At 39.8% G+C, this 16,105-nt stretch overlaps 1 protein-coding gene across 2 annotated transcripts in view; it reads left to right on the plus strand.

The window, feature by feature from the left end:
* LOC139415381 (utrophin-like) overlaps positions 1 to 16,105 on the plus strand; it is a 180,354-nt gene that overhangs the window by 120,929 nt on the left and 43,320 nt on the right. For both annotated transcript variants that reach the window (XM_071163488.1, XM_071163489.1), the window contains exons 14-16: positions 2,171 to 2,337; positions 4,422 to 4,533; positions 7,826 to 7,962. In XM_071163488.1, coding sequence (XP_071019589.1) covers positions 2,171 to 2,337; positions 4,422 to 4,533; positions 7,826 to 7,962 — 416 coding nt within the window. The remainder of the gene's footprint in view (positions 1 to 2,170; positions 2,338 to 4,421; positions 4,534 to 7,825; positions 7,963 to 16,105) is intronic.

Genomic DNA, 16,105 nt, shown 5'->3' on the forward strand with positions numbered 1-16,105 from the left:
TGCGTACTATTGTTTGTATAGATGAACGTGGTACCTTCAGGCATTTGGAAATTGCTCCCAAGGATGAACCAGACTTGTGGAGGTCTACAATTTCTTTTCTGAGGTCTTGGCTGATTTCTTTTAATTTTCCCATGATGTCAAGCAAAGATGCACTGAGTTTGAAGGTAGGCCTTGAAATACATCCACAGGTAAACATCCAATTGACTCAAATTATGTCAATTAGCCTATCAGAAGCTTCTAAAGCCATGACATCATTTTCTGGAATTTTCCAAGCTGTTGAAAGGCACAGCCAACTTAGTGTATGTACATTTCTGACCCACTGGAATTGTGATACAGTGAATTATGTGAAATAATCTTTCTGTAAACAATTGTTGGAAACATTACTTGTGTCATGCATGAAGTAGATGTCCTAACCAACTTGCCTAAACTATAGTTTGTGAACAAGACATTTGTGGAGTGGTTGAAAACAAGTTTTAATGACTCCAACTTAAGTGTATGTAAACTTCCGACTTCGACTGTAAGAGCCATGTCGTGGTTCCTCAAGCAAAAAGCGAGTTCAACTTAAAAAAAACAGATAAATAACATCTGTGTTTTTGCTGTCTCTTGGTGTCTTTCCAATTTATAACTCTTGTTCTGTACTTTGTCATGTTTTGTACGTTTGATGTGGACTCCAGGATGTGGACCCCCTTCGTACTCACTCAACTCTCGCTGCGCAAAATGCGTAATATTTTTTGGGCACCAGGCATGTCTGTATAGTCTCTCTCGTCCCTCTGTGTTTACTCACTGACCTTGTGGGTAGCCGTGGCAACTGAAAGGTCAGGTGTGTTTGCTGTATTTTGGACAGCAGTGATCTCGAGGTGTTAAAGGATTTAATACCTCTGTAAATGGTAAGGAATATAGGTCTGACACTAGGGCTGTGCCTGAAATGTCACCCTGTTCCCAGTATAGTGCACTGTTATGAGTCCTGGTCAAAAGTAGTGCACTATACAGTGGGGCAAAATAGTATTTGGTCAGCCACCAATTGTGCAAGTTCTCCCACTTAAAAACTATGACAGACCAAATGAGAAAAAAAAATCCAGAAAATCATTTTTACAATGTGATTCATGCTTTCCTTTACACGGATCAGTCGTCCTGGTCCCTTTGCAGAAAAACAGCCCCAAAGCATGATGTGTCCACCCCCATGCTTCAAAGTAGGTATGGTGTTCTTTGGATGCAACTCAGCATTCTTTGTCCTCCAAACACGACGAGTTGAGTTCTTACCAAAAAGTTATATTTTGGTTTCATCTGACCATATGACATTCTCCCAATCTTCTTCTGGATCATCCAAATGCTCTTTAGCAAACTTCAGACGGGCCTGGACATGTACTGGCTTGAGCAGGGGGACACGTCTGGCACTGCAGGATTTGAGTCCCTGGCGGAATAGTGTGTTACTGATGGTAGGCTTTGTTACTTTGGTCCCAGCTCTCTGCAGGTCATTCACTAGGTCCCCCCGTGTGGTTCTGGGATTTTTGCTCACCGTTCTTGTGATCTTGCGTGGAGCCCCAGATCGAGGGAGATTATCAGTGGTCTTGTATGTCTTCCATTTCCTAATAATTGCTCCCACAGTTGATTTCTTCAAACCAAGCTGCTTACCTATTGCAGATTCAGTCTTCCCAGCCTGGTGCAGGTCTACACTTTTGTTTCTGGTGTCCTTTGACAGCTCTTTCGTCTTGGCCATAGTGGAGTTTGTAGTGTGACTGTTTGAGGTTGTGGACAGGTGTCTTTTTATACTGATAACAAGTTCAAACAGGTGCCATTAATACAGGTGGAGGACAGAGGAGCCTCTTCAAGAAGAAGTTACAGGTCTGTGAGAGCCAGAAATCTTGCTTGTTGGTAGGTGACCAAATACTCATTTTCCACCATAATTAGCAAATAAATTCATAAAAAATCCTACAATGTGATTTTCTGGATTTTTTTTCTCATTTTGTCTGTCATAGTTGAAGTGTACCTATGATGAAAATTACAGGCCTCTCTCATCTTTTTAAGTGGGAGAACTTGCACAATTGGTGGCTGACTAAATACTTTTTTGCCCCACTGTATATAGGGAACAGAGTGACATTTTAGATTCAACCTAGTTGTTGAATTCACTTTGACTTGAAATCTCCAATTCCTCTCTCCTCTTCCTGTCCAGGTGACCAATAAGGTGGAGCTGGAGCCCAGGCAGTTTGTTGATTGGATGAGACTGGAGCCCCAGTCTGTGGTGTGGCTTCCTGTGCTACATAGAGTGGCGGCTGCTGAGACCGCCAAGCACCAGGCCAAGTGTAACATCTGTAAAGAGTGTCCCATTGTAGGGTTCAGGTAAAAATACACACGAACGCATATAGGCACAAATGTGCACACACACAGCAACTTTGATGTTAGTTCCTTTTTCTTTTTTTTCTTTGGGGGGGGGCGGTAGATCAGCTTTAAAATTGCAGATAGATTGGTTGCAGATAGAGTGGTTTCCATCAATTTAATTGTCTGCGTAATTTCCAATCCCCCATATATTTTTGGGAAATATATATATTTTTGGGGATATATTTCCCCACAGTATATCTTTAAAAAATATATATATTTCCTTTATTATTTTCCCGTAACCCTGACATGAATCCCTAATTGGATTAAACAAATGGACAACAACACTTAGGCTTCTACTTCCAACTTAAACATACATATTTATATTTTGTTTGTTTTGCCATACAGTACCAGTCAAAAATTTGGACACACCTATTCATTCAAGGGTTTTTATTTATTTTTAAATTAATTTTTCTTACATTGTAGAATAATAGCGAAGACATCAAAACTATGAAATATCACATATTGACAAGGTAGGGTTGGTATACAGAAGTTAGGTCTATTTGGTAAAGACTATGTCCATATTATGGCAAGAACAGCTCAAATACGCACAGAGAAATAACAGTCCATCATTGCTTTAAGGCATGAAGGTCAGTCAATCTGGGAAATTATAAGGCATTTTGAGACATACTAATCTTTCAGAAAAAAAGTTCAGATTTAAGGTCATTATATAAATAGGCACACTTAATTTTGTCTGGCTTGCCATTCCAAATTAAATGGGGAAAAAATGTGCTCATTAAATTTAAAAATGTCGCCAGGCCATAAGCAAATAGTTCAACTGGGATAAGACTAAAGAGTTAATCAGAGTGATTTTTAAATTAATAGACAGATATTTTCCTTTCCACGGTAGGAAGATCTTGTCTATTTTTGTTCCCCCCTACACACACACACACACACACACACACACACACACACACACATATATACACACACACACACACACACAGTGGGTTCATGCATGCTGGTCTCCCTGCTCTAGTAGAGTAGAGCAGAAAGGCAGAAAGGGCAGGCCTGCTCTGTAGGGCAGGCATTTATCTAAATGTCAGCAGATCATAAACTTCTGACTAAATACCAACTGGAGGAGGACATCTATAATCACACGCGCTTGGACACGCACGTACACACACACAGACGCAGACATCCACAAACAGTGCATAACAGACCACCCCTGTGATACTGGGGGTCTCAAAAGACTCCTAAAGGTCTCTTTCACACAAATGAACCAACACCGCAGGCTGATATGTCAGTAGTTTAACATAATCACACTCTTCTGATTCCAAAGACCTCCCTGTGATGAGCTGAGTTCAAAGATGTCCACGGGCTAAACACTATTGTTTGCTGTCATCCTCTTTTACAACTATTCACTTATCTCTCCTGTTCTGCCTTTGATGGCGAGGGGATCTGACATCAGTCACAGAATGGGAACAGAATAAGACACAACACCATTCTAGCCAGAATCTAGTGTCTAGTGTTGTGTATTTCTGGTTACTCATTAAGTAGTTACACCAGCTAGAGAATGTCTGAGTGAAACACTAGAAGACATTTGACACAACACATTCCCTTGGTTGTCTGTCGGGAGGGACTATTACAAAGTAGAAATTATGGACCCACAGGGTCATTAATTGGTGGGCGTCTGTGTCAAGGCTAATGAAAAGGTTGCTGTGTAGTGGGACGTGTGGTATACTGTGCTCTACTGTCTGATGCATTGCTATGGGCTCTGTCATCACTCAAATCACCTTGGCTGTGGTAGAGGAGAGAGAAGCAGAGGGATATAAGACTTCTGATGTTGCGCATTAATTCGGTCCATCTTAATATACAGTTGTCTTACTAATGTCTTATATATTCTGATTTGAGTACATGAAAAGGTGTTTTGGGATAGAGCTGCAGGTGCTTCATTTCGATCTTAGCAGAGGGATTGAAGAGAGAACGTGATGACAGGAGGCCCTGGAATTGCGATAGCATATGCAAGACACATGAAAGAACAAGATTGGGAAATGGAGGAATCTGTTTGACGAAATCATTACTCTTATTATGTTGTTTTTCCCAAGGTACCGCAGTCTGAAGCACTTTAACTATGACGTGTGTCAGAGCTGCTTCTTCTCTGGACGAACCGCCAAGGGCCACAAGCTCAACTACCCCATGGTGGAGTACTGCACGCCGGTGAGGAACAAACACACACACACCTCTGTGCAACCTCATTCAACAAATCACTAGTTTTGCAACTTGTCCTGCCAGCTACATCAACTTCAGGAGCCTGGAGCAAATTGTATTTGACTGAACAAACCATGAAATAATGTTTATAATTTCAGAGAGAGAGAGAGAGAGAGAGAGATTTTTTACATTGTAGAATAGTATTGAAGACATCAAAACTATGAAATAACACATACGGAATCATGAAGTAACCAAAAAAGTGTGAAACAAGTCAAAATATTTTTTAAAATATTTTTTGAGATTCTTCAAAGTAGCCACCTTGTTGACAACATTGCACACTGTTGGAATTCTCTCAACCAGCTTGAGGTGTGTGGAATGCACAATTAACATGTGTGCCTTAAGAAGTTATTTTGTGGAAATTATTTATTTCTTAATGCGTTTGAGACAATCAGTTGTGTTGTGACAAGGTAGGGAGATAATAGGTCCATATAATGGCAAGAAAAGCTCAAATAATCAAAGAGAAACGATAATCCGTCATTACTTTAAGAAATACGGAACATTTCAAGACCTTTGAAAGTCTCATCAAGTGCAGTCTTAAAAAACATCAACCGCTATGATGAAACTGGCTCTCATGAGGACCGCCATAGGAATGGAAGACCCAGAGTTACTTCTGCTGCAGAGGCTAAGATCATTAGAGTTACCAGCCTCAGAAATTGCAGGCAAAATAAATGCTTCACAGCATTTAGACTCTGTGAATCAGGCCTTCATGGTCGAATTGCTGCAAAGAAACCACTACTAAAGGACAACAATAATAAGAAGAGACTTGCTTGGGCCAAGAAACACGAGCAATGAACATTAGACCAGTGGAAATTTGTCCTTTGGTCTGGAGTCCAAATTTGAGATTTTTGGTTCCAACCGCCGTGTCTTTGTGAGAAGCTGTGTAGGTCAAAGGATGATCTCCGCATGTGTATTTCCCACTGTAAAAAATGGAGGAGGAGGTCTTGTGGAGTGGGGGTGCTTTGCTGGTGACACAGTGAAATCTGATTTATTTAGAATTCAAGGCACACTTAACCAGCATGGCTACCACAGCATTCTGCAGCGATACGCCATCCCATCTGGTTTGGGCTTAGTGGGACTATCATTTGTTTTTCAACAGGACAATGACCCAACACACCTCCAGGCTGTGTAAGGGCTATTTGATCAAGAAGGAGAGTGATAGAGTACTGCATAAAATAAGCTGGCCTCCACAATCCCCCGATCTCAACCAAATTGAGACGGTTTGGGATGAGTCGGACCTCGGAGAGAAGGAAAAGATGCCAACAAGTGCTCAGCCAATGTGAAAACTCCTTCAATACAGGACTGAGATTGAATCCTACTACACCAGCTTTGATGCTCATCGGATGTGGCAGGGTTTGCAAGCTATTACGGATTACAAAGAGAAACCCAGCCTCGAGCTGCCAAGTGACACAAGCCTACCAGACGAGCTAAATGCCTTTTACGCTCGCTTTGAGGCAAGCAACACAGAAGTATGCATGAGAGTACGAGCTGTTCCGGAAGACTGTGTGATCACACTCTCCGTAGCCCATGTGAGCAAGACCTTTAAACAGGTCAACATTCATGAGGCCACGGGGCAAGACGGATTATTAGGATGTGTACTCAAAGCATGCACGGACCAACTGGCAAGTGTCTTCACTGACATTTTCAACCTCTCCCTGACCGAGTCTGTAATACCTACGTTTCAAGCATAGTCCCTGTGCCCAAGAAAGCAAAGATAATCTGCCTAAATGACTAGCATACAGGTCGGTAGCCATGAAGTGCTTAGAATGGCTGGTCATGGCTCACATCAACACCATTATCCCGGAAATCCTAGACCCACTCCTATTTGCATACCGCCCCAACAGATCCACAGATGCAATCTCTATTGCACTCCACACTGCCCTTTCCCACCTGGACAAAAGGAACACCTATGTGAGAATGCTGTTCATTGACTACAGCTCGACATTCAACACCAAAGTGCTCACAAAGCTCAGCACTAAGCTATGGACCCTGGAACTAAACACCTCCCTCTGCAACTGGATCCTGGACTTCCTGATGGGCCGTGCCCAGGTGGTAAGGGTAGGCAACACATCTGCCACCCTGATCCTCAACACTGGTGCCCCTCAGGGGTGTGTGCTTAGTCCCATCCTGTACTTCCTGTTCACCCACGACTGCGTGGCCAAGCACGACTCCAACAAAATCATCAAGTTGGATGATGACACAATAGTGGAAGGCCTGAGCCCCGACAACTATGAGACATCCTTTCGGTTGGAGGTCAGAGACCTGGCGGTGTGGTGCCAGGACAACAACCTCTCTCTCAATTTGAGTAAGACAAAGTAGCTGATCGTGGACTGTAGGAAAAGGAGGGTCAAACAGGCCCCCATTAACATTGACCGGGTTGTAGTGGATTGGGTCAAGAGTGTCCTTGGTGTCCACATCACCAACAAACTATCATGGTTCAAACTCACCAAGTATAAAACAAATATTTGGTATGGGTCCCAAGATCCTCAAAAAGTTATACAGCTGCACCATCGAGAGCATCCTGACTTGTTGCATCAACGACTACACAGGGTGGTGCGTACAGCCCAGTACATCACTCGGGCCAATCTTCCTGCCATCCATGACCTATATACTAGACGGTGTCCCAAAAAATTGTCAGACTCCAGTCACCCAATTGATAGACTGTTCTATCTGCTACCGCACGGCAAGCGGTACCGGAGCGACAAGTCTATATCCAAAAGGCTCCTTAACAGCTTCTACCCCCAAGCCATAAGACTGCTAAACAATTAATAAAATGGCCACACGGAATATTTACATTGACACCCCCTCCCCTTTTGTTTTTACACTGCTGCCAATTGCTGTTAATTATCTATGCATAGTCACTTTACCCCTACCTACAGTACATTAACAAATTACCTCAACTAACCTGTACCCCCGCACATTGACTTGGTACCGGTTCCTGTATATAGCCTCGTTATTTTATTGTTACTTTTTATTTTATTTTTAACTTTAGTTAATTTAGTATATATTTTCTTAAATTCTATTTCTTGAACTGCATTGTTGGTTAAGGGCTTGTAAGTAAGCATTTCGCGGTAAGGTCTACACTTGTTGTATTCGGCAAGTAACAAATACAATTGGATATGATTTGAAATTTGGTTGCTAATTAACCCATTAACGAGGAACACAGCCAGAAAAAAAATATACATTTAACACACACTTCCTCCTCTCCGTCTTACAATCTTTCTCCTCTCTCTCTCTCCTCCAGACCACGTCAGGTGAGGACATGCGTGATTTCACCAAGGTGCTGAAAAACAAGTTCCGCTCCAAGAAGTACTTTGCCAAGCACCCCCGTTTGGGCTATTTACCAGTCCAGACTGTTCTTGATGGAGACAATATGGAGATGTAAGTGCCTTGAAGGGATGGTCTCGTTGTGTTGCCCTCCTGTCAAGACTTTAATTTACACTCCCTGTGTGCTTATTTACCTGTCTGCGGAGCGTTATACCCTCTGGCAGACTCGGGCAATTTATCTCCTGTGTAGCACAGAGCTGTAGCACAGGGTTGCTGCTCTGCTGTGGAGTGAGTCTGTCTGGATTTACGCTGGTCGCTCGCTCAGACACACATAAATCCTCAGTAATGGTGTTTAACTATTGCAGATTATGCAGATGCTAGAGTCAGGTGGCGGGAGGTGTGAGTTATGTCCCCCTCTCTGTCTCCATCAACTAGTAGCTTCAAAGAATGTCTCTCTTTCTCCCCACATCTCTTTATCTCACCCCTTTTTGATATATCCTCCTCTATCAGTATCTTTCTATCTTTGTAAGTCTCTCTCTCTCTCTCTCTTTCTCTCTCTCTCCTTCACACAGACACACACTCACATTCCAGATCTATACAGCCACTCCTCAGGTCGATTACCCCACCATCCTCATTCCACTCATCTCTCCACTCTGTCTTGCTTTTCCTCCCTCTGTGCCTAAGACATAAAATACATTACCAAAAGTATGTGGACACCTGATCGTCGAAATTCTAATTCTAAATCATTGATATTGAGGTCGAGCACTGATGTTGGGCGATTAGGCCTGGCTTGCAGTCGGTGTTCCAATTCATCCCAAAGGTGTTCGATGTGGTTAAGGTCAGGGCTCTCTGCAGGCGGGTCAAGTTCTTCCACACCAATCTTGACAATCCTTTTCTGTATGGACCTCGCTTTGTGCACAGGAGCATTGTCATGCTGAAACAGGAAAGGGCTTTTACCAAACTGTTGCCACATAATTGGAAGCACAGTGTTGTCTAGAATGTCATTGAATACTGTAGCATTAAAATTTCCCTTCACTGGAACTAACGGGCCTAGCCCGAACTATGAAAAACAGCCCCAGACCATTATTCCTCCTCCACCAAACTTTACAGTTGCCACTATGCATTGGGGCAGGTAGCATACACCTGGCATCCGCCAAAATCAGGTTCGTCTGTCGGACTGCCAGATGGTGAAGCATGGTTCATCACTCCAGAGAATGCATTTCCATTGCTCCAGAGTCCAATGGCTGCGAGCTTTACACCACTCCAGCCTATTCTTGGCATTGTGCATCTTAGGCTTGTCTGTGTGGCTGCTTGGCCATGAAAACCCATTTCATGAAGCTCCCGACGAACAGTTATTGTGCTGACATTGCATCCAGAGGCAGTTTGGAACTTGGTAGTGAGTGTTGCAACCAAAGCCAGATGATTTTTACGCGCTTCAGCACTCGGTGGTCCCATTCTGTAAGCTTGTGTGGCCTACCATTTTGCGGCTGAGCCATTGTTGCTCCTAGACACTTCCACTTTACAATAGCAGCACTTACAGTTGACCGGGGCAGCTCTAGCAGGGCAGAAATCTGAAAGATGGCATCCTATGACGGTGCCACATTGAAAGTCACTAAGCTCTTCAGTAAGGCCCTTCTACTGCTGATGCTAGTCTATGTAAGGGAATACCCCCCTGAATTGTACAAAAATGAATGTCAAAATATTGGCATTGGACAAACCATGTACACGATGTCCAATACCACCCAAAGCGGCGTTGATTCGTGCAAAGTATATGGCAAATGCCATATGGCAATTGCCAATTGTAACACCTCAAAAATCCAACAGGGGGCGAGTGCGCTCCACCTGGGTTTTTCATATTGGAAATGCAACCCAAGTCAACATCCAAAAGAAAAATTTTGAAAAAATTATATTTTTTTCAAAAACTTTTTACCCCTTAAAAAAGTGCTTTCTGGGCCTTTTTTCGAAATTCTTTCGCTTTTTTTGTCAATTACACATGTGTAAGAACTGTATGAATATACTTTTGTCCAATTTTGATATCAATTTTTTTTTTTTTTAATTACATGCGCATAAGGCATATGTTTTGTCCATTTGCAATATGATTTCATAGGAAGTCAAAAGTCAAAAGTCAAAAATGTCAAAATTTGGTAAAAAACTTCACACATCCTTAAAAAAGTGCTTTCTGGACCGTTTTTCAAAATTCTTTCAATTTTTATGTCAATTACACATGTATAAGAACTTTATCAACATACTTTAGTCATACTTTATTATCATTTTTTTTTTTTTTTTACTAGTGCATAAGGCATATGTTTTCTCCATTTGGAATATGATTTCATAGGAAGTCAAAAGTCAAAAGTCAAAAATGTCAAAATTTGGTAAAAAACTTCACACATCCTTAAAAAAGTGCTTTCTGGACCGTTTTTCAAAATTCTTTCGAATTTTGTGTCAATTACACACGTATAAGAACTGTATCAACATACTTTATTCGTATTTTATTATCATAATTTTTTTTTTTTTTTACTTGTGCATAAGGCATATGTTTTGTCCATTTGCAATATGATTTAATAGGATGTCAAAAGTCGAAAATTTGATTTTTTTTTTAAACTTTAAAAACTAAAAAAAGTGCTTTCTGGACCGTTTTTCGAAATTGTTTCGATTTTAAGACAATTAATCATGTGTAAGAAGTGTATGAATATACTTTTGTAAAATGTTATTATCATAATTTTATTTTTTTTACTTGTGCATAAGGAATATGTTTTGTCCATTTGCAATATGATGTCATAGGAAGTCAAAAGTCAAAGTCAAAAGTAACGATTTTCCTCCGTGCAACTGGTGATCTGAAATGTGCAACTGGTGATCTGAAATGTGCAACTGGTGATCTGAAATGTGCAACTGGTAACCCAAAAAAAAATAATTTGATTCTATGTTTCCTTACTTTTTCAAAGTCACTGTGCATTTGCAATATGTTTTAATGGGCAGGTACCATCACGAATTTGTCATGCTATAAAAATCCTGCAGGAATGTGAAATTGACTGGCCCGATGAACTCGGGATGGCTTTGCAGTGATTCTGGGTCATCTCAATCGCTCGTTTGGGTTGATTTCAGAATGTCGCTTTTGGTGATGTTTTTTCACTATAGAATCATATTGCAAATGCACGTACAACTGGTCACCCAAAAAAAAAATGTTTTGATTTTTTTTGTTTATGTTTCCTTACTTTTTCAAAGTCACTGTGCATTTGCAATATGTTTTTTCAATATAGAATCATATTGCAAATGCACGTGCAACTGGTCATCCCCCCAAAAAAATTTTAGATTTTTTTTGTTTATTTGTCCTTACTTTTTCAAAGTCACTGTGCATTTGCAATATGTTTTTTCACTATAGAATCATATTGCAAATGCACATGCAACTGGTCATCCCCCCAAAAAATTTTTAGATTTTTTTTGTTTATGTTTCCTTACTTTTTCAAAGTCACTGTGCATTTGCAATATGTTTTTTCACTATAGAATCATATTGCAAATGCACGTGCAACTGGTCACCCAAAAAAAAAATGTTTTGATTTTTTTTGTTTATGTTTCCTTACTTTTTCAAAGTCACTGTGCATTTGCAATATGTTTTTTCACTATAGAATCATATTGCAAATGCACGTACAACTGGTCACCCCCCCAAAAAAAATTTGGATTTTTTTTGTTTATGTTTCCTTACTTTTTCAAAGTCACTGTGCATTTGCAATATGTTTTTTCACTATAGAATCATATTGCAAATGCACGTGCAACTGGTCACCCAAAAATAAAAATTTTGGATTTTTTTTGTTTATGTTTCCTTACTTTTTCAAAGTCACTGTGCATTTGCAATATGTTTTTTCACTATAGAATCATATTGCAAATGCACGTACAACTGGTCACCCCCCCCAAAAAAATTTGGATTTTTTTTGTTTATGTTTCCTTACTTTTTCAAAGTCACTGTGCATTTGCAATATGTTTTTTCACTATAGAATCATATTGCAAATGCACGTGCAACTGGTCACCCAAAAATAAAAATTTTGGATTTTTTTTGTTTATGTTTCCTTACTTTTTCAAAGTCACTGTGCATTTGCAATATGTTTTTTCACTATAGAATCATATTGCAAATGCACGTGCAACTGGTCATCCCCCCCCAAAAAAAATCGATTTTTTTTGTTTATTTTTCCTTACTTTTTCAAAGTCACTGTGCATTTGCAATATGTTTTTTCACTATAGAATCATATTGCAAATGCACATGCAACTGGTCATCCCCCCCAAAAAAATTTAGATTTTTTTTGTTTATGTTTCCTTACTTTTTCAAAGTCACTGTGCATTTGCAATATGTTTTTTCACTATAGAATCATATTGCAAATGCACGTACAACTGGTCACCCCCCCAAAAAAAATTTGGATTTTTTTTGTTTATGTTTCCTTACTTTTTCAAAGTCACTGTGCATTTGCAATATGTTTTTTCACTATAGAATCATATTGCAAATGCACATGCAACTGGTCATCCCCCCCAAAAAATTTAGATTTTTTTTGTTTATGTTTCCTTACTTTTTCAAAGTCACTGTGCATTTGCAATATGTTTTTTCACTATAGAATCATATTGCAAATGCACGTGCAACTGGTCATCCCCCCCCAAAAAAAATTGATTTTTTTTGTTTATTTTTCCTTACTTTTTCTAAGTCACTGTGCATTTGCAATATGTTTTTTCACTATAGAATCATATTGCAAATGCACATGCAACTGGTCATCCCCCCCCCAAAAAATTAGATTTTTTTTGTTTATGTTTCCTTACTTTTTCAAAGTCACTGTGCATTTGCAATATGTTTTTTCACTATAGAATCATATTGCAAATGCACGTACAACTGGTCACCCCCCCCAAAAAAAATTGGATTTTTTTTGTTTATGTTTCCTTACTTTTTCAAAGTCACTGTGCATTTGCAATATGTTTTTTCACTATAGAATCATATTGCAAATGCACGTGCAACTGGTCACCCAAAAATAACAATTTTGGATTTTTTTTGTTTATGTTTCCTTACTTTTTCAAAGTCACTGTGCATTTGCAATATGTTTTTTCACTATAGAATCATATTGCAAATGCACATGCAACTGGTCATCCCCCCCCAAAAAAATTAGATTTTTTTTGTTTATGTTTCCTTACTTTTTCAAAGTCACTGTGCATTTGCAATATGTTTTTTCACTATAGAATCATATTGCAAATGCACATGCAACTGGTCATCCCCTACAAAAAAAATTAGATTTTTTTTGTTTATGTTTCCTTACTTTTTCAAAGTCACTGTGCATTTGCAATATGTTTTTTCACTATAGAATCATATTGCAAATGCACGTGCAACTGGTCATCCCCCCCCCAAAAAAATTGATTTTTTTTGTTTATTTTTCCTTACTTTTTCAAAGTCACTGTGCATTTGCAATATGTTTTTTCACTATAGAATCATATTGCAAATGCACATGCAACTGGTCACCCCCCCCCCAAAAAATTAGATTTTTTTTGTTTATGTTTCCTTACTTTTTCAAAGTCACTGTGCATTTGCAATATGTTTTTTCACTATAGAATCATATTGCAAATGCACGTGCAACTGGTCACCCAAAAATAAAAATTTTGGATTTTTTTTGTTTATGTTTCCTTACTTTTTCAAAGTCACTGTGCATTTGCAATATGTTTTTTCACTATAGAATCATATTGCAAATGCACATGCAACTGGTCATCCCCCCAAAAAAAATTTAGATTTTTTTTGTTTATGTTTCCTTACTTTTTCAAAGTCACTGTGCATTTGCAATATGTTTTTTCACTATAGAATCATATTGCAAATGCACGTGCAACTGGTCATCCCCCCAAAAAAATTTTAGATTTTTTTTGTTTATTTTTCCTTACTTTTTCAAAGTCACTGTGCATTTGCAATATGTTTTTTCACTATAGAATCATATTGCAAATGCACATGCAACTGGTCATCCCCCCCCAAAAAATTTAGATTTTTTTTGTTTATGTTTCCTTACTTTTTCAAAGTCACTGTGCATTTGCAATATATTTTTTCACTATAGAATCATATTGCAAATGCACGTGCAACTGGTCACCCAAAAAAAAAAAAATTGGATTTTTTTTGTTTATGTTTCCTTACTTTTTCAAAGTCACTGTGCATTTGCAATATGTTTCAATGGGCCGGCACCATCACGAATTGGTCATGCTATAAAAATCCTGCAGGAATGTGAAATTGACTGGCCCGATGAACTCGGGATGGCTTTGCAGTGATTCTGGTTCATCTCAATCGCTCGTTAGGGTTGATTTCAGAATGTCGCTTTTGGTGATGGTACCTCACTGTTTAAACATATTGCAAATGTACAAGAGTCAAGTGGACAAGAGTCCATCAGTCAATTAGATATCATTCTGACACCAAACTGATACAAACTGACACCAAACCCACTTTTTCCAACTCGTTTAGTAGCCAACTATTACATACTTCAGAGCTGGCCCAAAATTCACAACGCCTTGGGTTCAAACCATAAAAAAACCATAAAACACGTAGTTACGTTCTAGCTGCGGGTCCATTTCTTAAGTTATGTGTTGGCCTAGCTGAGGCGACCCCGAATCCCAAGTTTCGGCTCGATAGGTCATTTGGTGTCCGAGAAAAACCCTAATTGGTGCTGAAAATCCACTTTTTTCCATGCCTTGCTACGGGGTCCTTGAACGAGCTATCGGACAGAAACGTTGGGGTCTGTCTCTATGGGCCGAGCCGGTTTCAATGCACCTAGCCTTGCGTCTCTGAGACTTTTCTAAACGTCGTCATTTTCGTAATGGTCAAAATGAATTGAAGGTATTGCAAATGTACGAGGCTGTTTCTCGGTCCGAGAACCGTCTAGAGCCACGTAACTCACCACGCACCATCGACCGGAGGTCTAGAACAGGTTTCTAAAGTTTCGGAACTCTAGGTCTGACGGTTCTTTTTTAGCTCGAACAAAGCTAACTATTGCAGCCACTGTCTGTCTCTACGCACCCCAATACGTCCCTCCATTCAAGTTGTGTTTTAGTGTGATTTTTTTTTCCTTTGAATTTTTTGGGGAAAAATGACTGATTTACAGTTCATGGGGGTTGCCTAATCACATATATGAAGTTTTGGACAGATCAGAATTTTTTAACCCTTTGAAACAGCCCCTGAGACACCAATTATGGCACTTCCGGTTGGCACAGGAAGCTATAAATCACCACATATCCTCATTGGGGTATGCTGTTACAGAATCCTGAGTTTTAAGTCTTTACGTTAACAACTGAGTTATTTACGGAGGGTTTAGTATGTGTGTGTTATTTCAGAAAATCATAGAAAATCACAGAAATCTCGCAGAGCTCCGCAGCACACTTTAAAAAGATTCTTATGAACACCCTGCAACTGGATCTGTAACCGTTGAAAAAAAAAAACGCCTATTTGTGACCATCGCCAAGTTGTCATTGTTCCGTTTCTCTTAAATGACGATAGATAAATGGCTGGTTCTTTTTTTATTGACACCGGAGGCTCCTTGACTTTGACCTGAAGTGGAAAAATAATTTCTCTATTTCCATTTAGGACCTTTAATCCCAGAAAAACGGCCGTAACTCAAAAACCGTTGAGGCCTAGACGCCATCTTGTTCGGGGCCAACTGCCCATTATGCCAAACCTACGCTCACCAAGTTTCGGCTTCGAAATATTTTCCGTTTTCGAGATAAGGCCCCGTCGTGATTCGTGATGTTTTGCCAAATTGCCATATGATTCCGTATGCCCTCTTGTGGGAAATTCCGGGATAGCGGAAAAACGGTCAAAAACTTGTTTATTTTATAAAACGGAAACCGAATGTCCGACAAAGTTCATTTGATGACTTCCCGGTAGGTCTGGCCCTACCGCACGGCCCGACGCCGACCGCGAATTTTACAAACGATTTCGGACGTCTAGTAAGGGACCGTACATTTGCAATATGGACTTTCTCACTGATCATACACGAAATGCCGAAATGTTCCCTTAAGGTATGGAGATGCATGATTGTGTGCTCGATATTATACACTTGTCAGCAACAGGTGTGGTTGAAATAGCCGAATCCACTAATTTGAAGGGGTGTCCACATACTTTAGTAAATAAAGTGTACCACCTGCAGTGGTGCGTACTTGACAAATGCCTTTAAAAGGTGGAAAATCGGGAAGGGATTCTTTAAAATGCTGCAAAGAAAATGGTGGCTTGTAGAAATATGACTATTCAAAAAACAATCACACACAC

Source organism: Oncorhynchus clarkii, chromosome 8, assembly GCF_045791955.1.
Source record: "Oncorhynchus clarkii lewisi isolate Uvic-CL-2024 chromosome 8, UVic_Ocla_1.0, whole genome shotgun sequence".
Taxonomy (NCBI): domain Eukaryota; kingdom Metazoa; phylum Chordata; class Actinopteri; order Salmoniformes; family Salmonidae; genus Oncorhynchus; species Oncorhynchus clarkii.